This window comes from Rhinolophus ferrumequinum, chromosome 15, assembly GCF_004115265.2.
Source record: "Rhinolophus ferrumequinum isolate MPI-CBG mRhiFer1 chromosome 15, mRhiFer1_v1.p, whole genome shotgun sequence".
In the NCBI taxonomy this organism is placed as follows: Eukaryota; Metazoa; Chordata; class Mammalia; order Chiroptera; family Rhinolophidae; genus Rhinolophus; species Rhinolophus ferrumequinum.
Genome location: NC_046298.1, coordinates 24,102,407 through 24,129,078, shown reverse-complemented (window position 1 = coordinate 24,129,078; position 26,672 = coordinate 24,102,407). Strand labels below are relative to the sequence as shown.

Sequence of the window (26,672 nt, the reverse complement as noted above, 5' to 3'; positions counted from 1 at the left end):
CCATTCATCCATTGAGGGACACTTAGGTTGTTTCCACATCTTGGCTATTGTAAATAATGATGCTGTGAACGTGCGGGTGCAGATAGCTTCTCAAATTAGTGTTTCTGTTCCTTCGGCTATATTCTCAGAAGTAGAATTGCTGGGTCATATGGTAGTTCTATGTTTAATTTGTTAAGGAGCCCCCATTCTGTTTTCCATAGTGGCTGTACCAATTTATAATCCCATCAACAGTGCACAAGGATTCCCTTTTCTTCGCATCCAAACCAGCGTTTCTCTCTCATCCTTTTGATAACGGCCATTCTATAATAACGAGCGTGAGGTGAGATTTCGTTGCGGTTTTACTTGTCATTTCCCTAATGACTAGTGATGTTGAGCATCTTTTCATGTATCTGTTGGCCTTTCATATACCTTTTTTGGAAAAATGTCTTTTTTGAATCTTTCCCCACTTTTTAATTAGGTTATTTGGGGTTTTTTGGGGTTTTTACTATTGAGTTGTATGATTTCTAAATATGTTTTGGATATTAACCCCTTATCAGAGATATGGTTTGCATATAATTTTTCCCATTCTGTATGCTGTCTTTTCACTTTGTTGATAGTTTCTTTTGCTGTGCAGAAGCTTTTAAGTTTGATGTATTTTTTATTTTGTTTCTTGTGCTTTAGGTGTCGTATTATTGCCTTCTTGTTTGTCTCATTTTGTGTCCTGACAGCTTAGCTTCCCAACCTGTAGGTTGGGGGCCCCAAAATTGTGGCCAGACAGAAATACAGGTTTCATTCCCTTTGCAGTTAGGGTTTTGCTGACTGTTGCCAATTGTCAGGGGAGTTGTCCAAGTCTTTCTTTCTTTGGGCTGTCTTTGGGAGTGGCTCAGGATCTTGGTAGGGTAGTAGTTTCTGTGCCCTCTTTGGGGACATTTCTTGTGTTCAAGGGTTTGTTCAATACTGCCAGAAATATTTACTGTTTGTCCCAACTTAAATCTGACAAGATATTTGAAAGGGTTATTTTTTAACGTAGCTCTATGGTCTGTTATTGGAAGCTGTTATTTACAGCTAATAGGAACTTTCCTTTTTACGCCTTTTCCCCTAAGCTAAAATAAAACTATGTACCCAGAAGGAAAGAAAAACATTCTGAAGACTTTGTAGAAGGATTCACTAAAACATTGCAGACATACAGCTCTAAATCTAGAACACAGGATTCTTTTAATTTTCATCTTAATTGAAGATCTTCTCCCGGATATAAAGAAGCAAATTGAAGATAATGTAGTTAGACGGGTAGGGCAGCCTCCAGGCCATTCAGTAATCTTTCTAATAGACTGCAGCCATCACCTAAACAAAGGTGACTTTGCAACAACCAACCAGCATTTTTGCCTCATTTACCTTTCTTCCTCTTCCCCCCTTACCTCTCTCCCTTCTGCCTATAAAAGTCTTTCATTGGCACAGCTCCTTGGAGCTACTTTCTATCTGATAGATTGAATGCTGCCAGATTTGTGAATCATTTCATAAAACCAATAAGATCTTTCAAATTCATTCAGTTTTTGTTTTTTAACAAGATGGAGCAAAAAAGATAAAGGAAAAAAAAAACCCAAAGTACAAAAAACCTGGGCGGAATGAAAAACAATGCAGTGGGCTGTGGCATGCAGAACAGGAAGAATTCTGGGCTTGTGCTGGGAAAACCTGGGCTGAAATACTAGTTCTGTCCTGGTTTTAGTTACGTCACCATCAGTTTCATTTATGACAAAAATATATGCTTCTGACTGTGTAGGATGACCAGGGTGAAGACCAAATGAGGATATGAAAATTCTTGGTAATAATAATAATGGCTACCACCAACCAAGTGTTTATGATGTGCCAGTTCTTGTTTTAAGCACTTTCTATATATGATCAACTTATTTAACCCTCACAACAGCCCTCTACTTTATAGACAAGGAAACTGAGGCATAGAGAAGTTAAGTAACTTGCCAGAAGTCACCCAGCTAGTGTGCGGCAGAGCTGGGATTCCAACGCAGACAGACTGGCCCCTGGTGCTATTCTGTTAACTAGCAGCCTCCATCGCCTGCCCAGGAGGAGGACTCATTACCCACCTGAAGAGTCTAATGAAGTCTCGTGGCCACTCCCTCTCCTCTGCTCTGTCCAGCATGCGCCTCAAGCTGTGCTTGGAGTCCATCTTCCCGAGTCCCTCCTCTGGCTCCTCTATGGTCACGGTTGGTTTCTTTCCAGTTCAATTCTTTTAGGCGTACCCTTCAGCTTTTTGGCAATGCTGAGCTCCCCCAGGTCCATTCATATTTGAACCTGAAAGACAAGCAGAGAAGCAAAATTCTGAGAACAAAGTTTGGGAACCAAAAAAGAAACAAAACAAAAAAATAACAAAAAACATTGGGGAACCGAATACAGGGAGGAAGTGAAGACAGCTTGAGCTGGGGGATTTTCCCAGATGATCTAATGTCATCACAACGATCCTCATAAGAGGGATGCAGGAGAGTCCAGTCAGAGAAGGAGGTGTGATCATGGAAGCAGAGGTTGGAGCAGAGTAAGTGAAGGATTTCAAGCAGACTTGAGAAGCTAGAAAAGGTAAGGAATAGATTCCAAGGGCATCCGAAAGGGACATGGCCCTGAGGACACCTTGATTTTAATCCTGCAGAATTGTAAGATTAAGTCCCCCAGTGCTGACACTTCTGACCTCCAGAAATGGAAGGTAATAAATTTGTATTTAGCCACCAAGTCTGTGGTAATTTGTTTCCACAGTGATAGGAAACTTGTACCTCAGAGTCTCCTCTGTTCTTCATGACAGTGACTCCATTCAGGTGTCTAGGGCAATCGTCCTATAGAACTCACTGTGCCTGTTTTCTATTGATTAAACTTAAGTTAAACATTTTCATCAAGAACCCACATGGGTGATGATGTGTACCTCCCACTCATCACACCAAGAAGAAGATAAGGTCAAACTGTCCCATAACTGGTCCTTACACGTGGTCCTTGGTTCAGGTGGTAGCCCTCCAATTTTCCCATTGTAAAGGTACATCCTTTTGCAGAGTGAATAAATAAACCATAGGACAAAACTTGAAGAGCATGTGATTATTTTGCTCCTCAACAGTCATTCAAGTTTTGGTGGCATGAAAGTTGTGTAAAATGTATTCTGGGAGCCTGGTGAATTTTGTAGTCTACACATTTTGAGCCTCTTGCTAATGGCATTAGAAAAAACTTTGTACTAATCTAGTTATCCAGGAGGTCAAATCGGTGCTTGTGCTGGAGCTATCGAGGAAACCCGGTTACACCCAGAATTTCCAAACAATGTCCTGAAAATTTATTTTTTCAATTTTTTTTTTCTGAATGCAAGACTATGTGGTCTGTTCATCCCCAACTTGAGATACGTGCACAGAGAAAGGACCAGGATGCAAATCCCTGTGTGTGTGCCCTGAACATCCATCTCAGAATCAGCACGCGACTTACAAACTGCTGCTCCATTCTTCAATGCTGAACTCATGGCCGCAAAGGGATCAAGCTAGAACAGGACACTAGATGGTTTAGGAGCTATGTGGCCTGCAGAGAATGGCTACAAAGGGGCCAGGAGCACAGCACATGGCCCAATCCCCTTCAACACCCTCTAATAAAACAGTGCTGTGTGACAGAAATATACTGTGAGCCACGTTCGTAATGCAAAATTTTTTACTAGCCACTTTTCAAAAGATGAAGGAAAAGCAAAACTAACTTCAATAGTGAAGCCCATTTTCAATGAAATATTATGACTATAACTATTTAAAAATATGATCACTTAAATATGTAATCAATATGGAAATTATTGATATAGTTCACATTTTCTTGTACCAAGTTTTTGAAATCCAGTGTGTATTTTGCACTTTGGGCATGCCTCCATTTGGACCAACCATATTGCAAGTGCTCAGTATCCCCAGTAACGGTCATAGCTGACAACACAGCTCTAATCTATAGCATAGTCTTTTGGAAGTGCAAATCTTACATTCTAGTCAACATTCCCAAAGACCAGCCTCCTGCCTTTTCAGCTCCCTTTCCCAACCCATGATCCCAACACAATCAAGATGAAAAGGCTAAAGAGTGTCTATTTTTATTGTTTTCAGGCGTTTCACCAGGGAGAGGGGTGGGGTGAGACCCCTCTCTGAGAGTTCCATCTGGGAGAGACTATCCTGTGCACCAACCAGCTCCTGTACTATACCGCAGCCACACAAAGGGCTTATCTAGGGGCTCAGAGGAGATTGCAGGAGGAGTGGGGAGATGGCTAGGTTTATAATAAGTTCTGTGCAGTTGGTATCACCATTTCACAAATTTGGTAATTGAGTTTTAGAGACATTACACAATTTGCCTGAGCAGGAAACTTCCCAGTCACTGAGCAAGGAAGCCAGGATTTGAATCCTAGGTGGAAAGTGATAAATGAGTAAAATATCCAGGATGTCCCCATTTGTGTGACAGAGAGGAAGAAACTAAAGTTTCCTGGCGGCTGGACTAAGGAAGGTGGGCAGTGTCAGTGGGGGTAAGGGATCAGTACCCAGGCCTGGGGTCAGCTGGGCCTAGTGTGAGCCATGATATAGGGATTAAAGCTTCCTGGGCCTTATGTGTGCACTTGGGATATTAACAGCAACAATGGTGAGACCTAACATTTATTGTAGGTTTACTGTATACATTCACTGCCTCAATTTTCCTCATCTCTAAATTGGGAATAATAAGAAGAGTAATGAGAATAATAAATAATAGGTACCACTTATTGGGCATTTATTGCATAAAAAACCTCTGGTCTAAGAGAAATACACACTTTGGTGTTCCTCATCTATAGCCTAGGAATAATAATAATAATACTAATTCATTAAACACTTAATGGATTATAAGCCCCTGTTCTAAGTGATTCACACACCTTAGTTCCCCTCACTGATGGGCTGGGACTACTAACGAATCATCATCATAAGTGATAGGTAACATTTACTGAGTGTTTGCTGTGTGCCAGGGCCTGGTCTCGGAACAGACCAGCTAGACAAGGCCCAACTTCCTAGGTCCCATCAATTCTTCTATATCGTCTCCCTCCGTCTTCACCTCACTGTGCCTCACAATGCTGGCCTCCTCCAGATGGTCCTCAAACACAACTAAGCTCAGTCCCCCCACAGCCTTTGCATGTGCCGTTCCCTCTACCAGGTACACCTTTCCCCAGATACCCACATAGCCCACTCCCTCCCTTGCCCCCCTCACCTCCCTACTCAGACGTCACTTCCTCAGTGAGAGCTTCTCTGACCATGCTATTTAAAATCCAGGGCCTACAATAGTGTCTGCTACAAAGGACATCCAGCAAATGCTTCCTGCGTCAATACCCGCTTACTAAGTGGCAGCGGCTTGGTGCAAGGTGCCTGTTGGAGTGGGGTTCCCCGGACGCGCCCCCTGAGCTGCTGACATACCTAACAGACCTGCTGGGTAAGTAAGGGCAGAAGCTGGGGGAGACCTGGGGGAAAGCACCTCAGATGAGGGCACAGCAGCGCCAAGGCTCTAAGATGACAACGTGCTTGGAGAAGGGTGGAAATCTGGAACTGAATGTGTGAAGGGGAGCCAAAGTGCGCGGGCAGGTCTGAGCGGTCCACGAGGTCAGCGGGAGTCTGTGGGAATGCAGGGTCTCTGGGAGACTGGGGTTAGACTCTGAACCACAGGAGACCCACGGGACCTGATGTGGGTTTTTAACACGTTCCCTCTAGCTTTTGTTAATCAGACAGATGGTTCAGGAACCCACGATGCGGCAGTGGAGATGGGGTAGCCTTGACACCCACTTATTCATTGAGCTGATAAGAAACATCCACAGTATTGAGCTTCTGCGAGAGCTCGCCCAGGGCCTAGTGGGCGGAGTCCGGCCGAGGCCCCGCCCAGAGTGCCTGGAGCCCCGCGAGATGCCCTCCCCCCCCAGCCCCCCGTCCCGTGGCTCCTGGAGCACAGACTCAGCAGAGGAGGTGGAGGACCGTCCGAAATCACAGCCTTTATTTTTTGGCGGGCCTTTACGTTAGATGGGGACCGGGTGGGGCCTACTGGCCTTGCGGGGCGTCAGGGCCAGCTCCACCGGCGGCTCCCGGTCATCCTCGAGGCGGGTGCCCAGGAGCTTGGGGCGGGCCTGCCAGAGCCGGGAGTCAGGCTGCCGACCCACAGCTGCCTTTGCCCGGTCACCGTCAGCCCCCGGGGGCGCCCTGCTCCCCACAAACTCTCTCTCTGAGGGACTCTGGGGACACCCCCGCCCGTCCTGTCTCCCTCTCTGCCCGCCTGGCCTCCATCCTGGGCTCTCCACCTCTCCTTTTTGTCAGCCAGGTCCTCTGGGGTGCTCTGGGTCTGGACAGGGACCTGCCCCCCGAGTTCCTCCAGCTTTGCCTTTAGCCTGTGGAGAACGGGCAGAGGAGAGAAGAGGAAGAGAGCTAGAGTGGCGGGGGACGGGAAGGAAGCCACTGAGGCACAGAGATCTGAAGACGCCGAGAGAGGCAGAGGCTGGAGGGCCGGGGCGGGAGCAGAGCTCACGTGCTGAGGCCCCGCCAACCCGGCCCAAAGTCAAGCCTTCTGGGAGGGGTGGTGCTGTGGGGGCATCGGCCCGTTTCCTTCCTCCTTGCCCCTTTCACTTCGCGAGGCCTTCTTTCCCTCTCACCCGTCGTTCACTGCCGAGGCACCCTCGACCACAGGGGGCAAGCGCAGCTGCTGCTCCACCAGCTCCAGCTTGGCACGTGCCAAATTCTCTGCGGGGGTGGAGGCGTCACAGGCGAGGCCTGAAGCTCCCGCGGGCCGGGACCCGCCCTTCGCCCCCGACCCTGCTCGGGAGTCCCACCTTCAGTGAGCAGTTGTGCCTTGCTGCTCTCCAAGGCACGGATCTCCCAGGCCAGTCGCTGCTCCAGCATCTGTGAGGAAAGGGCAGAGGCCTGTCCGTCTGTCCTCCTGGACCCTTCCTCCTTCACGCCGCTCAAAGTCCTTACCTGAATTAGGTCATTCATTCATTCATTCAATTAACTCAATGTGCAGTTTCTGCTCTGGCTGGGTACTGTTGGAGATGCATTTCTCCTCAATTGCTCCCCATATCTCCGTGTACTCTCAAATCTCATCTCTTCCCACTCTCCTTATCTTCCCTGCTCACCTTCCCTTTTCCTCTTCCTCAGATGCTCCAGGCACAGTTCAGCCTCAGGACCTGTGCACTGGCCTTTCCTTCCGCCAGGAACATTTGCACCCAGATACTTGCTTATTTTCTTGTTTAGAGTCTGGGTATGCCTCCTTCTGCCCCCAGCCATCCTGGGGACAGCAAATCCTCCGCCCTTGGGTTCCCTACTGTCTCCTACTGCCTGAAATGCTGTGGAATGCATCCAGTGACATTAGCTGAATAAGGAATGACGTGACCATGGCCTTTTCAGCGTTCCCATTTGCCAATGCAAGGTGAACAACCTAGGTGAGCAGGAGGGAAGCAGGATGAGCAATGGCTACTGCACCAGTCTGGGCAATGGTGTGGCAGTGGGGGATGGTGAGAGGTGGCCAGATTCAAGATAAACGCTGAAGGATTGAGTGGGTGGCTGACAAAGAAAGGAAGGAGTCAAGGACTATCCCATGGAGGTGGGCCGGGCAGCCAGTACAGACATTGGGGCCAGGAGAGGAGGGGCTTTGATTAGAGGCAATGACAAAGGCTCACCTGGAATTCCCAGAGGGCCTTGTGTTGGCCCGTCAAATCCTCCAACTGTTCTTCGGCGTGCAACCTAGGGCTGACACCCAGGAATGAGAAAACCTGCTGGGACCCACATCCAGCCTCCTTCAGTCTGGGGGTTCCTCACGCACAGGCCTTTAGACCTTTGCCTGCTGCTTCCTCTGCTAGTTCTTTTCTGGGCTTCATCCGCCAAGCTTTGGTTCCAGAAGCTCCTTTCCCAACAAACTGTCCCTGATGCAAGCCCCACTCCCACTCCCCACCCAGTGCCACACCAGGTTCTTGACCTGGGGTGCCCTCAGTGGTTACCCCAGGTTCCTCTGTTTACAACTCTCTTCAATCTGAGAATTAGAGATAGAAATTTGGTCCAGGCACTCTTGCAACATGTGCTTCCAGGAAAGGGAAAGACAACCTCTGTCATATTCTCTGAATGATGCCCCACTTCCTCCTGCAGGAGTGGGTCTGAGGGCCTGTTCATAACCTTCATCATTTTCCTTTCGTTTGTTGATTGAACATGAAACTTCATGGGCCTCTTGTCGAGCCCATCGCCCTGTCCGTCCTGTCCCTCATCAAGCCATGCCTTCCCAAGAAAACTTTGTGAGGGGAGAAGTACTTCAGCTTCACAGACGCTAAAGTCCTGGCTTCAAGCCTGGATCTGCTACTCCACTGTGAGCCTGTACAAGTTACTTAGTCTCTCTGGGTCTCTGATTCCTTGTATGTAAAGTGGGGGGAATGATGGGAGGATGACATCAGCCCTTTAATTGTCATTGTGATGATTAGGTTGATAGATGAACATAAACTGCTTATCAGACTGTGTGTGGTGTAGTCAAGCATACACACAATTTAACTGTCCATTATGTTCTCCCACACAATTAAAATCCTGGTACACCATGGTGTGAGACCTCTAGTCACAAGAATGTGTTAAGGTTCAAAGGATGGACAGATGGACAGATAGATAGTTGGATGGACAGTTAATTGGATGGTAAATGGCTGGCTAAAGAGATGATGGCTGATTAGAGAAATGAAGAGTGGAGGGAGGATGGCTGGATGGAGAAATAAAAGAATTGCTGGAAGGATGGACAGATGTCTGGGTGGATGATTGAGTGAATAAATGAACAGCTCGATGATTGGAAAGATGGAGAGATGATGAATGAATGATTGGATGGATGAAAGATGATTAGATAAGAGGCTAGAGAGATAATGCCTGACTGGCTGACTGGATGAAGGGTTGGATAGTAGGATAGATGTAGGAATGGATGAATGGATGGATAGCTGAGTGGGTGGATGGGTAGGTAGATGGATGGGTGCGTAAATGGATGACTGGGGGCCTAAATGAACAGACAGATAAATGAATGGATGGCAGAAGAGCTAGACAACCAATAGGGGAAGACTTAGAATAACACTAGGGGATGAAATTTATTTATAAAGAAACTAGCAAAGAATGATTAAATGAGTTCATCTTAATACCACCATCTAATAGCAGAGATGAACATGGGAGTCTCTTGTCTAGCCAATCTATTTTATAGAAAGGGAAAAGGAGGAGTGTGTGTCCAAGATTTATTTTCCCTAGCTCTTGCTCCCTCCTCTTTCAGGCTGGGGAATACTGGGGAGAAGAGCTGGACATGACCTTTTACCTCTGAGCTTCACCTTCCGTCGTTGGGCAGTGCAGCTGGAGGATCCTCAGTGCTTCTGTAGGGAGAACCAGAGGGCCCTGTGAGAGCTCTTGGGGAGTCAGGCTTGGGAAGAGGGGACGGGCATTGGAGGGCACTGACTTTAGTATTTACTTCAAGTTAGGGGGCAAGCAAGGGAGAGATCTGAGCAGAGGGGAGCACCCTGACTCAGGTTTCAGTGGGATTCTTCTGGCTGTTGTGGGGTCCGTGGGCTTTGTGGGGTGATGGGGTAGAATCATGCAGACAGACCAGCTGGTAAATAAAAAACAGACCTTGCTTTTTACTCAAGACCTCTTCTAGGTGCACTTTCTCTCCATTCACTGGAAAACACAGTGACAATTTGAACCTCCAAGGGAGGGGCAACATCCTGTGCCCCCGCGCCAATTTCATGCAAAGGGCATGCCCAAGGTGACACAGAAGTTCTAGTACAGCCCCAGGGGGGGGAGGTATGTCCTTGCCACCCTGCACCCATCTCCTACTGGGGACCATGCTCATCCAGCTTCTCCCTCTCGTTGCTCACATTTCCTGCAAATGTCAAAGGTGCAAAGGCTCTGCAGAATGCCCAAGGTTTATATTGAGAGGAGAGATGATTAGAAATAAATAAATGCACCACGTCAGATAGAAATGAAGACTGTGAAGAAACAAATCAAGCAGGGGGGTGAGAGTGGCAGAGAGAAGGTGGTATTCTGTTTTCACACGGGACCATCACGGAAGGGTGAAGTCTGAACCAAGAGCTGAAAGGTGACTCGAGATAGCAAGAAGCCATCTGGATTCGAGAGGATAAGAGCACAGCAGGTAGAAGAGCAGCCCATGCAGAGAGGAGAGCCTCAGGTGTGCACAGGAGCAGCAGCAGCCGTCATGGTCCCTCTCCAGCTCTCACTTACAGGAGTCCAATTCCCTGTGCAAGGCCTCCCAGAGATCTTGGGCTTCTCCCAATTCCTCACTGGATTTCTTCTTTGCTGGGCCAAAGAAGGGAAGAAGACACTGTGTGAGTGCAACCTCTAGCCTTGCTCTTCTATCTCAGGTTGCGACATTGCACACTCACCTTAAACAACCTGGAGGGGCCTGGATTTTACAGGTGAGGGAGGGGAGCTATTCAGGCCGTTCCTGGCCAGCTGGCCAGGCCCCAGAGTTTACCTTGCTGAAGCTCATTAATCCGGTGAATCAGGTCTCTTATCTGTGGCTCCAGGCTTCCCTCTGCAGAAAGAAAGAAAGATTGAGCCAAAGAAGACAGAGGCCTGGCTGTCCAAGGCAGATGGAGGAGGGTGGGTGTTGGCACAGTTGTCTCTGCTGCTATCAGTCAACATGCATTTATTGAGTGCCTGCTGTATGCTGGCCTCTGTAAGATCCCCCAGCAGGGCCTACATTCTGGGTGGGAGAGACGGACATTGAACAAAGATATGTAATATCAATGCGGGGGGCAGTAACTGCTGTGAAGGGAAATAAAGTGAAGCAAGGGGTTGAAGAGTAAAAGGATAGAAGGCACTTCTTGGGGTATGGAAAGGCCCCAAATGAAGAGAGGGAAGGGAGCCCTGCAGTTCTGTGGGGTTGGGGGCATGTGGAGGGAGGATCCATGCCAGGCAGAGGGACATGTGTGTAGTCCTTGCAGTGGGAGTGAGGGAGGCACATGCCCAAAGTAATGGCTGGGAGCTGGTGCGGCAGCTGTGAGTCTAGTAAGCAAGTGGAGAGTAGTAGGAGGCAAGGTGAGGGGAAGTGGAGGTGCAGCGCCATCAGGGTCTCCTGGGACATGGTGGAGGCTTCTAGATGTAATTCTGAGTGTGGTGGGAGCCAACAGGGACCTTCCGCCTGTCCCACCCTGTTAATAGCCTGGCAGGGTGGTTGTCACTTCTGTCCATCCAGACTCTGGGATTAGCCTCATTAGAGAAATGGGGAAAATGCCGCTTTCCTTTGAGGGTAGCAGCCCTCACGTTCTCCAGTGACAGGAGGTCACTACCTCTTTAGTGGAGCCATCAATACCTTCTCATAGCCCTGATATCAGAGCTCGGTATGGACAAGCCTTCCTCGTTAGCCATCTTGGCTTCAAGGTCAGTGGCACAGAGTTGGGGCAAAAGCTTCCCAGCCCCAGCTAGCTGGGTCTCATTACCAACCCCTCTGCAGTGAAGCTCAAGCCCTGGATTTTCCGAGGCCACCCAATCCAGTTCCTGTGACTGCGAGGACAGTGGGTGCTTTTCCAAGTGGCTGATTGTGACTGACAAATCCCTGGGGGTGGGGGTAGGGGGTCAGGGGCGCTCCCCATTTCCAGTCCTGCAATGTCTCTAAGTTTAGCCCAGGGAGCAGCCCTAATGCACGGCTGCAGGTAGCCCAGGGTGAGGGGAATGGGAGGCTCCCTTTTATTTGGAACAGACCAATGAAATGGATTGTACAATTTAACCTGAGGATAGGCTGGGGAAGGATGGCGGGGGTCTAACCTCAAATCCAGCCAGCAGTCAAGCCAGCCCCTACTCAGGCTGGCTCCCCAGCCCCCCTCAACAAGAAAAGCAAGGTGCAAAGCCTTTGTATTGCCATTTGTATATAAAAAGGGTGGATGAAGAATACACCCCCGTGAATGTATGTTGTTGTTGTTTTAAATCTCTGGAAAAATACCCAAGAATTTAAAAATAGTTGCTGCTGGCTTGTGGGTCAGGGAAATGGATGACTGTTGGGTGTTTGCGTATGTATGTATGTGTGTGTATTAAGAGGCTAGGGTTTTTGTATCCCCTTATATCTCTTGAATTTTGACGTATTTTTGGTTCAAAGAATTATATTAGAGGGAGAAAGAGGAAGGGGATAATTTCCCAAGGTTGGGAACTGGGAGGCTGGGTTTGAGGCACATGCCGGACTCAAGACCCCAGGGAGGCCTGAGATACAAGGAGACACATGACCTTTCTGTAGCTTTTTCACCATTGCCAGCAAATCTTCAGTCTTCTTCAAAGACTTGGTCTGCCCTGTGGACACAAAAACTAGAATTACAGGATCCAGTGAGACTGAGAGGTGACTGGGGAAAGGTCCAGGCCTGAATGGGAAGGGAGGAAGGAAGTCCAGTGGGTCCTGCAGATACGCTGGGCCGGAACCGAAGATAGGCTGAGGTCCAGCCAGAGCAGGCTCCCTCCCGTGCCTTGTCTCTGAGGTTCTGAGGTTTATGGAGTGTGCTGGGTGAATCAGGACCCCTAAGGGTCAGGTTCTTCCTGAGAGGTCAAAGGACTCCACATACATCCACTTAATGAAACTCAAGGGTGAAAGAAAGGGAAGCACTTTTGCTGCTGCTGTTCAAAATCGGTATGAAGTTCTAATCAATGTGATAGGACAGAAAGATTTCATATGAATGTCTTTAAAATCATTATAGGCCACAGTTTGCAAATTCTTAAAGAATTGATGGATCTAGGAAATAGTTATTAATGACTGCTAATGACTGCTAACATTGAAAAACGATAACTGGGTATTCTGAGAAGAACACAACACCACCTATGAAGGATTTTTGCCAACCAAAAAAAGGGAATCTTATAAGGTTTCCATACCTAAATACCAATGTAAAGGAAATACAAGGGGCAGAGAAACATATTAAATGATGTCATTGGGATGCCATCAGCATCCCAAGACTCTGGGAAACTACACAGGACAATCCTTTCTTCAACAAATAAATTGCAAAGAAAAAAAAAAGGAGAGGAAACTCTATGATTGAAAGAGACGAGACATGTATCAATCACTTGTAATGAACAGACCTGATTTGGATCTTGATTCAAACACACTTTTCACCATATACACTTCTATATATTTTTAACATGAGCCCATGTTACTTTTAAAATAACAACAAAAATCAACAGAAAAACATATTAATATCTTACAAACTCTTGAAATCAATAAAAGGTCAAAGCCCAATGACTCACTCTTCTCCAAGGAAAACTTGGCAGAGAAGAATGAAAGGCAGTTCACAAGTCACATGATAGCCAAAAAGTAAATGAAATGCTTACCCATGGTCCTATATAGAAGAAAGTCCCTTCCCCTCAGACCCCAAATTCCTCAATTCCCCTCCACAGAGGTCCTTAGTGTTACAAGCTATTTGTGCATACTTGGAGATAATTCAACTCATATACAAGCACATTTTCAGTCTTTCTATATAAGTGGTATCATAAGCGGTGTTGTACAACTTGTATTTTACATTTGGCAATGTGTACTGGTGATCTTTTTATTCTTTTTAGTGGCTGCATAGTGGTCCACTGAATGAATATACAGCAATTTAAGAGCAGTCCCCTACTGGTGGATATTTGGTTTGTTTCCTTTCTTTTGCTGTTACAAACAATGCCACAGTGACCATCTTTATTAGTTTTCTTGGGTTGCCGAAACAAAGTACCACAAACTGGGGCTTCCTTTTTGTGTGTCTTCGCCTTTCTTATTTTTTTTTTATCTCTCTGTCTACATTTCCCTCTTCTTATAAAGACACATTGGATTAGGGCCCACCCTAATTTAATTCAGTATAACCTCATGTTAACTAGTTATATCTACAAAGATCCTATTTCCAAGTAATGTCACATTTTGTGGTTCTGGTGGAAATGAAATTTTGGGGGGACAAAATTCAACCCAGTGTACTATTCTTGGACATTCGTCTTTGTGCACACATGGGAGTGCATTATTGGATAAATTCCTAGAAGCCTACCTCCTGGATCAAAGCACATGTATATTTTTAAATTTGACTGGTATTATGGAATTGCCCTCCACCTGTTTTGGGCAGGCCCAGAAGGGATTCCTTCCCCATACTCTCACCAGCCAAGAATGTTTTCAACCTTTTCCATTTTTGCCAACCTGATGGGCGAAAACAACATTTTTATTTAAAACTTTCTGGTAGTTAATATCCATAACTTACTCAACTTTTCTGCATCAGAAACTCCACTTCTAGGAACCTATCTTAAGGACGTAATTAAGAATCGTAGACAAGATATTCATTGTTTCACTGTTTGTAATCCTAAAAGATGGAAGCAACCCAAAGCACATTCGTAGGATGAAATTTTTGTCGCCATTAAAAATTGCGTTGTACGCTTGGGGTTCTTAACCGGAGCTTATTAAATTTTGCTGCAATATTTCATGGTATGTTCACTTTCTTTACATCTTTTGGTCTTGCATGAAATCTTTTACAAATTTGTATGCATTAATTTTGCATTTGAATTTCTAAATTACTTAATAAACAAATGTAGAACATAGAGGAAAAAGTAAGTCTCCCATCACCAACAGTCCTTCTCCAAGTCATTCGCCTTCCCAGAAGTAACCACTACCAACAGTTTGGTGAAGACACTCAGATCTCTTAGTAAAATGGATTTCATGTATTCCTTTAATTTTTACATTTTTATCCAAGTAACATTTTAAAAACATCTGAACACTAAAGAAATGTGTGAAGTTAAAAATAAAACCCTTCCTTCTCTGCTTGGCCCTAAATCTCAGTGCCTTTCTCTGATATAATCACTTTTAATAGGTTGGTATGTTCTCTCTTGAGACGTTAAAATTTTAAAAAGACTCTTAATATTTGGAAATTAAACAAAAAATTAAAGCTCCTTTGATGAGAGGTGTTTGTGGTTTTCTTTCTCAACATTTCATCATGGAACTTTCCAAATGTCCATGAAACCAGGGAAGATACCATGATGAACTCTGATTGCCCAGATCTGACAATCGTTAATATTCACGAATATTTGCTTCAGCTATGTGCTTCTTGTACTAAAGTATTTTCAAGCAAGTCCCGGGCTTCATAACATTTCATCCCCAGATACTTCATTAAGAGCCTCACTACGTGAAGATATTTTCTTAGATGACTCCAATCCTATAAATAACACCACGATTAACAATCATCACTAATCACTGGATCATTAATATCATCCAGTGCCCAGAACATGATTCCCTCTCTGTCCCCATGTATCTTTTATAGCTGGCTTTTACAACCATACCTGTGCAAGTTCCATCTGTTTTTCTCTCCCCTGTATGTCTAGTTCTAGTCTTGAGGTAAGATCATGGGTGACCAGTAAATCTTTTGTATCATCCAACTAACAGCTTGATAATTTAAAAAAAAAAAAATCTGTTACAAAACACCCTATAGAGCATGATACCCTTTTAAACATTTTATTTTGAAACTTCAAGATGTACATAAAAGTTGTAGAAATAGACCACCATGCTCCTATTTGCCCTTGTATCAGGCTTCCCATTTCTGTACCATAAATTGCAGGCATCATGGTCCATTATTCCTTAATGTTCCAGTGTATATTTCCTCTATACAAGGGGAAACTACCAGGTAACCACAGTATAACCACCAAAACCGAGATGTTAATAGTAATCAATATTAATATATGATCCTTGGATGTGATTCAAATTTTCCCTCTTACTCACATTTTAAAACTGTACAGTACTACTTATATTTTTCTAAAAGAAAAAAAAATCACAAAAATGCCTGTACTTCTGCACAGTTCCCCAAATCCAAGTCCCTTGTTAAGCCATCAGTTTGGACTTTAGCCCGCAGACATTTTTCTATGCAACCCACACAAGGCTACAGTTGATATTACCACCCACCCTCCCTTTCAAATCCCAAATTGTTTTCTCATCAAGATATGATCTCTCTTGGAGCTCATTCTGTGTCAATAAATCATGACCTTGTCCTTTTAAAGTTAGTTATTTTAAATTAAATTGGAATTATTTTTTTCCTGCAGCTTAAAAAAAAAGTCCACCACACGCATTCCATACGAAGCATGGATATACCAAAATTTAGCCATTTTCGTGACTGTTCCTTGGGTTTTGCTTCCAACAACACACTCCAATGTTCCTTCCTGGTCCACACATCTGTGCATTCTCCTGATTACCAAGCATAGGACTGACGATACAGAATAGCATTTTGGATGCTAAACGTGTTTTGCCAAACTGACTCTAGCAAAACCTGTCCTGGTCAGCTCTCACAGTGAGGAAAGAGATAACCTTTTCCCCAGAGAGTAATCAATACATATTATCCCTCATTTTACAAAGCCAATTTTGATGGCTAGAAATAGGAACCTGATATGCTTTACATTTTCTCCATTTTTGGTGAAGTTACTAACTTCAATTTTGATGAATTTGAGATACTAACTAAAAATTTTTCAGCAGTCAGCTAGCTATAGTAAGTGCTTAATAAATGAGATTTGCATGTTTCATTTCTGTCCATCCTTTGTTGAAAGCTGGCATTCAATGTATGCCCCTAACCTGAGCGCTCTCCATGTTAAAATTATTTCATTATTCATACAATAAACAAAGAAAATTATTGAGCACCTACTATCTGCTAAGTAGGCATTGTTTGGGCATTGGGGAAACAATAAATGATTCTAACATCCCAGGTTAGAAAATAACAAGTAAATAATCATTGTTATTGATGCCTACATAGAAAGGTCTGGGAAAACGCAATCCAACACGTTTATTAATATAGCGGTTTAAAGACTGTGCAGGAAGGGGGTTTAGCGATTGATGAAAGGAGGGCAGAAAGTTGACAACTGTAGAAACGATGGGTACATGGGCATTCATCATGCTGTTTTCTGTACTTTGGTACATTTTGAAAATTCCTATAGTTAAAAAAATGCTAGTGGTACAATAGTGGATCACTGTCTTGGGTAAGTCTCTCCTTTTGGCTAGACTGCAATTCCCACTTGTCTGTAGGACAATTTTCACCCCCTCCCTAGAGTGTAGGTGTCATTATCAAAATGCCCTGGAGAAAAGAAAAAGGTCTGTAGGAGTGCCATTCTCAATTAAGATGTAAGAGTCCATACAGAGCGTGATACGAGCTGGGTGTCAAGTGCTGTTGGGGAATTACTGTTACTTTTCTTAGATGTGGCAGCAGCAGAGTAATTTTTGTGAGAATGTCCACCCCCGTTCGTTGCTGAATGTTCCAGTGTATATTTCCTCTACACACAGAGAATCTACAAAAGATGCATACTATTTAGTCTATTGTTTATATTAAAAAAACTAAACAATATGTCCAATAAAGCTGACATGAGTTAATCTAGATGAGAATATGCATATTATTTCTCCCCACTTTGCTGAACAGTATTTTATAAAAGGCTTACAATTTTACTTTTTTAACTTTTTAAAACTTTTACTGCTATCACAATATTTCATTACCGTACTAGGACAAGGCTCCATCTTACTGCCCTGGCTGGGAGAGGCCCTCATTACCTTCACCTTCCTCAGCCTCCTCGACTTCCAGCGGCTCCATTTTCAAAGGCTCCAACTTCCCCGACATTTTCCAACGCGGGGCTTTCGCGCCTGCGCCTTGGGTGATTGGTTGGAGGGGGGAAAAAAACCCTGGAGGGTAGAAATGCTCTTCAGTGCGCATGCGTGCCGTGTGCATCTGCTCCTCATGACAAGCGGACCGTCCCGAGCCCCTGATTGGCAGTTAGTGGCATGCCTCCGCAACTCGTTTAGATAAAACAAGGGCGGAACTAGGGCCTTGGTGGCTTGGGGAGTCAGTATTGCGCATACACATATAAACCTAGGGCCGTCTCTCCTTCTCCAGTTTGCTTGTAATTGTGCTGGGTGTGAGAAAATCTGGGACAAATGTGCATGTGTTACGCGGTGGTACACAAAAGTTCGAATCCCTTTTCGTTTACAAATCCTCACTTAGCCTGTGAGAGGATGTCTCCATTTCACGAATGACCCTTAGAAGCTAAGTGTACCTCCTATGTAAAAATTCTGGATCTCAGCCAATGTGTGCAGCCAGGGGCTTTGCTCTGGGTTACATACCCCGTAGACAGTGGAGGCTACCTTCTCCTTAGCAGCAGCAGCCAACACTGATGACAGGATACGGATGAAGTACAGGAAGGGCAAAAGAATGTCCTTGTGGGGAGTGGTTTAGGCCTCTGATATACAGTTTTCTTTCTTTAAAATATTCTCAGGCCAGTTCCTGGCCCTGCATTCCCAATTCCAGAACCCCCATGAGCCAGCCAAAGAGACCTTGGCCAGCCCTGGACACTCAAGGAGCAGGTAGACTCTGGATGCAGGAAGAGGGTGGGGTGCTGAGAACTGGAGGAGACAGCCCCTGGCGAAGCTGGAACATCATCCAAGTGGAGGAGGTGAGGCAGAGGGAGGGGAAGAGGTCTAAGGATTTCTCCGAAGGTAGACCTGCATGGAGGGGCTGGTAATACAGCCTGCTCACCTGTGTGCAGTCATACTGCCGCCCATCTCTCGTTTGTGGGCAGGCCCTCACATCTTGCTCTTGCCCCATTGCCCAGGGAGAGAGGGACCAACCACAGACACCACCTGCACCACCATCACTCATCCTCTCCCCGCACACACGACACCTGCCCACCCCATTTCCAAGGTAGAGACAGAAGGTAAAAGCCAAAGGTGGTTGGTTGTTCCCAGCACACCCAATCTGGGAGCTCTGCCGCTCAAGGTCCAGGAAATAAGCCATTATGGGAAGCTTGGTCCATAGAGGCAGCTGGGACTGCTGGGGGTGTGGAATACTTGGGTGGGTAACGAATGAAGAGCCGATCCTCCTCTTTCTTCACCCAGCGCAGGAGTTTGGTCACTACCAAGATGGCACCTGCTTTGGTCACCAGGGGACTGAGGCAGGTATAGAGCTCAAATTTGGAGGTCACCTGTGGGTTTGAAGGGAGACAGAGTCAGTTGGGCTGGAGCTGGCCATGTCCAATCCTGTCTACCTGACCCTAGCCCCATGCCTGTCTCCTTTTTAGAGGAGACGCACCTGGCAGTAGCTCCTACCTGGTGCTGCCTGGTCACTGGGCTAAAGCAGGTAAGTTGGTATTATTGTGTCATGGGTGGGCTGGGCCTTCTCAGTTGGGCCAAGGGGTCATCTAGATCTACTGGTTTCAATTGGGTGATGCTGGGTGTGTGTGTGTGTGTGTGTGTGTGTGTGTGTGTGTGTGTCTGCATGCGTGGTCTGAACCTGTTTGCTCATCGGTGGACTGGGTTATAACAACACTTAACATTTAATGAGCAACTGTTGTATACAGGTCCTGTTCTAAGTTCCACAAACCTATGTTTTCATGATCTGTAGCCTGAGTGTAATATGAGGATTAATTCAATTTAATCCTCACACCAACCTGACTCAGCCTGATTACAATACCAGCATCTTTCCACACCAGCTCTCACTGCTCCCCTTCACTCCCTTTGTTCCAGCCACTAGCCTCTCCTTGCTATTCCTCAATTGCAAGGCCCAGTCCCATCTCACAGCATCTGCACAGTCCTTTCCCTCTGTCAGGTGTACTATTCCTCCAGATACCCACATGGCCCACTACCTACCCACTCCACTTAGATGCCATCTCCTCAGTGAGGCATCCCCTGACCACCCAATTAAAAATCCTGAGCCTACCATATCTTGGTTCTGAAATACCATTCTGCATTAAAAGGTACAAGAGCTCCTTGGACAAATGGCCAATTTTATGGACTGGCAAAGAGAAAGTACAAGATGAGTTTGGAACATCCTGTGCCAGAAAGAAGTGCTCATGCAGTGATGGGGACATGTCAAAAAGACACAGGGGCCGGCCTGGTGAAATCACGGCTCTCACGGGCTAAATCAGAGACAATTTGAGCACAGAAAAGGCTTTTTAGCCCACTCACTGAATTAAAGAAAAATCCATGAGACCAAACAGATATAAAATTAAAAATTCAACAAATACAGGAGGAAGAAAAATTCTTCCATACCGTAGAATTTCAAACACTAACTGTAGAAGGAATGATAGTTAGAAAAATAACCATCTAGTAAACACCAGAGTAATAACTGTTGCAGGCAAGAATCATTAACAGATATTAAAATCGGTGGACAAACACTGACATAATCACCACATGGTATTTACTAATTACAAAGGGGGGAAATGTGAACTTCATAGTGGAGAAACCTGGCAGACACCACCTTAACTAAGTGACCAAAGTTAAATTAACATCATCCACAAAGGAACAGACTGACATGTGGGCCTCCTGCTACGATGCTGAGAAGCGCACAACATTACTTCTGTGATAATCTTCCCCAAAATGCATAACCTCAATTTAGTCATGATAAAATTCCAGGAAAACCCAGTGGAGGGACACTCTACAAACAAACTGGCTGCTAAATCTTTAAGAGTGCCAAGGTCATAAAAGACAAAAAAGAACGAGGAACTGTTCCGGAATAAACAGACGAGGGAGACACAATAAATAAATCCAACATGTGATCCTGGACTAGATTCTAGACCAGTAAAAGGACATCAGTGGGACAACTGGTGAAATGTGAATGAAGTCTGGATTAGATGCTGTACTGACTGGTTAATTCTCTGATTTGGTAAGTTCCTGCCGTCATGTTAACCTGAGAAACTAGGTCAAGGAACTCTAGTCATTCTTTGTATTATTTGGCAACTTCTTCTTAAGTCTAAAATTGCTTGAAAATGAAAGTTAAAAAACTAAAACTAAAATAAAATCCTTGGCCTAGAACAACGCCTGATACACCAAAGGCATGCAATAAATGATGTAATAAATGTGCACTAAATGGCCGAGCCTGGGGGGGAAGTGCCATTGCCAAAGGGGTCACCTTGACCAAATACCCAGAACAGCTGACCTCTCATAGACCCATAGAAAGGGTGGGGCAGGAGCCCTGAAAAGACCCCAGGGAAGAACATCCCAGGTAGAAGGCACAGCATGGGACCAAGCCTGTGGTGTTCAAGGAGTGCTGGGGACTCATGGAGTCAAAACTGAACTGGTGTCTGCAGGCACAGGGCCAGGTCTACTGGGAAAATGGGAAATTAGCAGGCACAGCAATGGCTGAGAATGGAGCCTCTTGAAAGTTGAAGACACTGTACTGGTTGCTAATGGGGGAACAGCCAACAGAATCATGGAGCTAATGGAGGTTTGTAGACACTGTGATTGATCCTTATGGGTTTCAAAGACACCTGTGCAATGACAGGGACAGTGCTGGAGGCAAAAACACACAGCTCAGGCCAGGCAGAGTGTGTTTCACGGATGGAGTCTGTTATGGCTGGGCTGGACATGATGGAGGGGAAGGAGGCTTGAAATGGGGAATTCGCCCCTTCAGAGCCTTGCCCAACTCACCCAGGCCAGCAGCGTCTCCTTCTCACCCACATGGTAAATGAGGCGCAGGGGCCGGGAGGTGCTATGCAGACGTGCATGCAGGCGGTGGTACAGGTCCGACAGGCGCTGCCGTTCCTCCTCTCTGCTGTACGGGGCCTCTAGTTCCGGGCTGCAGTGACGGAGCCGCGCAGGGGACAAGGTCAGTTTAGAGCTTTCTTGGCTGGCCTGTCTCCCCTCAGTCTAGGGAGTTCAATTAAGTGACGGAGCTATGTCTTTCCCATTAGATTTGAGGAATCTTAGTGGTTGGAGGCCCAGCTTCCCCAGCAAACTAGGAGATTCCTTCAGTCCTGGGGCCCTCTTCTCCATTAGAATAAGGGATTCTTTGAGGGTGGTGGTTGAACTTCCCTCATCAGTCAGAGACCCCTTTTATCGCATCTTTCTAGAGCATGGCTGCCTTTCTTTCCTGAGTCGTGTCTATGAGATGCTAAACATTCCAGTTAGATAAGCTTTCCCACCCGGCCAAATGCCCACAGCGTCAGGACCCACCTGGTAAACTGGGGGAGCTGGCGGTGATGGTCAGGGATGTCCAGTGGTTTATAGAGAAAGTGCCGGAGGCCTGATGCCCCCACAGCCTGCACACTGTAGGCAAGGGCAATGGCTGATGGGGCCTTAGAGAAGCTGACAGCCTCCCCAAGGGCACGCATAGCACCAAGCGTGTGCATGCCGTCTTCGACCAGGCGCCGGCAGGTGGCCATGTCGTGGAAGGCCTCGGGGTCGGTGCTGAGCAGCAGCAGGCAGACAGGCGTGGCATCCAGACGGGCCACGTAGGCATAGAAGAAACCGTCGGGGTTGAAGCGGGGCAGGCACACAGGTGCCCAGGCCTCCCCCGCCGCAAAGGCCGGTGCACCCACCCAGTTGAGCAGCAACTGCAGGTCAGCTGGGTCCAGCCGGCACTCAGCCAGCACATTCCGCTCCTGGGCTGCTGTCACCAGTTGACCACCCACCGCCAGCACTGACAGTGCCAGGCCGGGCGCTGTGCAACGTCGGAGCAGTGAGCCCAGTGCATCCCGCAGTGGGCGAGCAAGGGGCACACAGCGCACAGCGCCCAGGAGCAGGGCACCTGGGTCCTGCTCCACACTGTCCAGAAGCCGGTCTAGTGTGCGCTCTGAGCCGGCCAGTAGGCGGCGAAGGTCATAGTTCTGCTTACGGGCGAAGATGCGGGCCACGCTTGCACGTGTCAACGTGCTCACGATCTGCGCGTGCACAGCTAGCAGCTCCCCCCGCAGCTGGGCTACTGATTGAGGAGTCCTAGACACAGCCACCAGCAGCAGTGGGCCCTGCTGTAGGAACACCAGCTTGTGGTCCTCTAGGGGAGGGAAGAGATGGGGCCGGGGGGAGAGGTGACTCAGTGAGGGCTGGAGCGAGACAGGTGAAGCTCTTTCTGCCCTTTCCCTGAGCACATATACCTCTGGCCCAAGCTTGCATGTTCACTCTGTGGACACTTGGACTAGGGTGGAGGACAAGCTGGGGGAGTTTGGGCATTTGTAGAGGCATGATGGGATGGTCAAGGAATCGGGTTAGACACACAGCATGAAGTTGGGGAAGATAGAGCAAGGACTGACACACCACCAGAAGGGTACCTCACTCAGCCACACAGCCCCCAAAATCATGCTCTCAGATAAGTAAGTATGCAGCCAGTCACTTAGATCCCAGTGCCTTCGTCACTCAGAACCCAGAAGACCAGACAGATGGACACAGCCCCCACTGCCCTGCTTCAAACACCTGGCTATCCATCCACACAGTGATCCACCCCTGGCTGGCTGGACAGTGACCCAGGAACCCAGACAGACAGACCTACAGCTTGCAAGCCAACCAAATCCATGTTCCCAGTCACTGTCTTGTTCTGCCTCCTGCCCCTTTGCTCACCAGCATAGATGGCGCGGATGGCATCTCCTGCACTCTGCACGAAGGACACGAGGGCTGTCATCACACCCATGGTAGTCGACAGTGCCTCCACACTACCGTACCTCGAGTAGATGGGCTTGCCTGCCTCGCTCAGCACAAACACGTGCTTCCTCTTGCTGCGCCAGTCCTCATCGCTGGGGTCTCCACCCTGGCCCCCAGAGCCACTCTCGGGGTCATCCAAGGGACTATTCTCAGAGGCTGCAGGATCCCAGAGCCGACAGGTACATGATGGGGCCTCCAACTGGGGCAGTGGTGACTGCAGGCCGGGTGGCTGGTCCTTGATCTCGGATCCTGAAAGGGAGCCCCTGGTAGGTCAGCTGCCTGTGGACTCCCACTAACCCCATGTGCCAAATCCCTACCAGCCCCACAATGATCCCTGATACTGACACAGCCCTCCAGGTATCTCCTCTGCCCCTCAATTACATCCACATGATCTCCTTAAAACCATGATAATCCAGTCTCCCATTGTTATAATCGAACCCTCTGTATCCCTACAGACCAATTATTCCCCTTGCAATAACTGCCATTCCCAAGTCTTCAAAGCACCCCACTGCTTGCCTCCGAATGACCTTCATTTTCAATGACCCCCATTAATACCTCTGACCTCTCATTTATTCTCCTGATAGCTACTCACCCCTCAGTGACCACCATTATATCTACTAATATTTGGATCTTTGAATGCTTCCCGTCCCTACTACCCTAACCCCTTATTTATTCTCATGGATGTCCACTGACCCCTAATGACCCCAGTGACTCTCCTGATCACCCATTTATATTCTTGATGATGACCACTAATTCTTCCGATGACTGCCAGGAATATCCACCAACGCCCAGATCTTCAGGACTTCAGGACTTCCTTAAACCCTTAGTTACTCCCACCGCTGTTCACTAACACTCCAATGACCCAACATTAATATCACTAATACCTGGGTCTTTGATGACCTTCAACGACTGCTCTGACCCACAGTCTATTCTCCTTCGTGTCCATTCCATCCCCACCATGACCACTACTAACCTCTACTAACACCCAAGGCTTCACGTGACCTCCACTGACTCCCTTGACCTTCTTTTATTCCATTCTCCCTCCTCCCCAATGATCACTATTAATCTCCACTACCACTCAGGACTTCAGTGATCTCCACTGACTCTCCTGATCCCCTTTATTCTCAGTGATATCCACTCCCCTCCCTACAATAACCACCAAAATATACACTAACGCAGGACTTGAATAAGGCCCTCCACTGCCCTTCCCCGTGATCACTATTAACTATCACCATCGAAACCCACGACTTCACTCCCCCTACTGACTCCTCCCCCATTTATTCCAGTCGATGTCCACTGGTCCCCCAACAACCATTACTATCCACTGGCAACTATGTCTCAACAATTTTCCCATAAAAATCCCCCAATGATTTTATGATTTCCCTCCAAATCAGGGAATCCCATATTCCCTCATTCTCTCACTCACATTCATTGACTCTACATGCCCCCCCATTACCAATTACCTTCTCCCAATATCTGCCATTATTTGCCAATAATCCCCAAGTTCTCAAAGATTCACCATTTATTCTCAGTGATGTCCTCTGATCCTTTCCAATGACCTCATTAACATCCGCTAATCCCAAAGTGGTCAACGAGCAATGATTCCCCAATGACTCCCGTTGATTCTTCACAGAATACCTTTACCCATCCACCTGGGTCTTCAAAGACCCTCCTACTGGTCTTCGGACTCTCCAAATAATTTCACTGATGGTGCCCACTGCTTCTCCACCAATGATCACCATTAACATCCACTAACATCTGGTTCCTTAAAGACTCCAACAGCTTACCATTCACTCCTCCGTGACGTAAACATCCTTAGTGCCCACTGGCCCTCACTGATCCCCTTAACCCACCTCAATGTTATTTAAGAATAATACCCTAGCCCCCCAAGACCCTGATTTCTAAATAGTCTGCCTCTGACCCTATTAATTTTCTTTTGGTCAGTCACTGACCCAAACATCCTAAATCCCCAATGCCCCTCTCTGATCCCAACTGATACCTTTCTGATTCTTCAAAGACATAGACTCACTCCAAGTCCCCAGTGACCACTGACTGATGCCCACTGATGTCCTATTCATTCCTCAATGATTTAAACTACAATGTCAGTCAACAATGACCTCCTACTGACCTGGCTATGTTTTAAGCTACTTCCTTGAGTTCCAAAACTCTTCGCTGGTCCCCCATTGCCCTCCCCCAACAATGAAACCCGCTATAGAGTCCTTCTAAGACCCCAGTGAGGGGAAGGCATACCTGTTTCCTCCAGACCCTCCTCTCTGGGATCTGGCGGCTCCTCGTGAACTCCTCCACTGTCTCCAGCCTCCTCACTGGGGGACCGCGTGTCCTCCAAGTCCTCCGCGTCCCCGGGGGCAGGGGCAGCAGTGTCTCCTCCGGCCTCCATCTGCACATCCCTGTGGGGGAGGGGAATTGAGGATGAGGGGAAGCAAAAGAAACTTCTTCAATGCCTTTACTGAGCCTGGCACCCCGGTACACACTCCTAGTGCTCGTTTCCCCTCTGTTTTCAACAGGGTGAGACATTAAAAAACATGACCAAATACTGGCATCCTCCAACACTTTCCGAAGAGGAAGGCTCTACCGAGCCTCAGGAAATAAAGACACATAAACACCTGTTTTAACCCCGTATCTCAATTGGCCGGGTACCATTACTTCCCGTAGCCGCGGAAGCATCACACTTCCGGGTGCGGCGGCTGTCTTGCCACACTTCCGGGTGCGATGCCTCTCCGAAGGAACTTCCTGTTGCGGAGTTTCATTCGCTCCCCGCGGAGCCCAACCCCTTTCTCCCGCCGCCCGCTGGTGTTCCCTCACCGTTGAGATGGCGAGCGCCACTTCCGGATCCCCGGGTCTGGCTGGGAGCCCAGCGAGCCCCCTCCGCAGTCCTTCCCACCGCTCTGGCTCGCGCGTTCACCGGGGGCGAGCCGGGCCCACTTCTGGTCCTGAAGGCTGTCGGTGTGAGGGGGGCGCGGCTCGCGTTCAGCCAATCCGGAGTACGGCACTGCCTCCCTCATGGCCCAATCAAGAGAAGCCGGCTTCCCTCCTGCGGTGCTACCCCACTCTGTCCGCATCGTCTCTCTACCAATACTGCGCGTTGAATTACGATTGCACCCGCCCATCCCTTGACAGACATTTTTCCTAACAATCGAAGGCTCGAGGTAATTCCTGTCTTCACTTGAGGAAGTTCACAGCCTAAGTAATGATACTAGATACCCGTGCCCGACCAATAGACATGCTCCCGCAGAGAACGGAGGCAACTTCACCCTCCCTTATCCCCCAGGAAAAGCGGGGGGATGAGTTTGGAGTGGAGTCTGGGCAGA

General features: G+C 47.3%; 2 protein-coding genes across 3 annotated transcripts; both read right to left on the bottom strand.

Moving 5' to 3' along the window:
* Positions 1-6,552: 6,552 nt before the first annotated feature.
* On the bottom strand, positions 6,553-17,695 carry SYCE1L (synaptonemal complex central element protein 1 like). Its single transcript, XM_033128071.1, has 9 exons — positions 17,497-17,695; positions 12,207-12,269; positions 10,462-10,521; positions 10,209-10,283; positions 9,597-9,644; positions 9,289-9,343; positions 7,646-7,709; positions 6,800-6,869; positions 6,553-6,710 (listed from the first exon to the last, which is right to left on the bottom strand). Exons 1-9 carry the CDS (start codon positions 17,663-17,665, stop codon positions 6,619-6,621), a joined length of 696 nt encoding a protein of 231 aa, XP_032983962.1. The 5' UTR covers positions 17,666-17,695; the 3' UTR covers positions 6,553-6,618.
* On the bottom strand, positions 14,942-26,326 carry MON1B (MON1 homolog B, secretory trafficking associated). 2 transcript variants are annotated; one of them, XM_033128070.1, is made up of 6 exons: positions 25,968-26,289; positions 25,594-25,751; positions 23,263-23,592; positions 21,883-22,702; positions 21,358-21,505; positions 14,942-18,914 (listed from the first exon to the last, which is right to left on the bottom strand). In XM_033128070.1, exons 2-6 carry the CDS (start codon positions 25,739-25,741, stop codon positions 18,705-18,707), a joined length of 1,656 nt encoding a protein of 551 aa, XP_032983961.1. In that variant the 5' UTR covers positions 25,742-25,751; positions 25,968-26,289; the 3' UTR covers positions 14,942-18,704. The 2 variants fall into 2 exon arrangements, with proteins under 2 accessions (XP_032983961.1, XP_032983960.1); XM_033128069.1 differs by having other exon boundaries at positions 14,945-18,914; positions 26,167-26,326.
* Between the last annotated feature and the right edge of the window lie 346 nt (positions 26,327-26,672).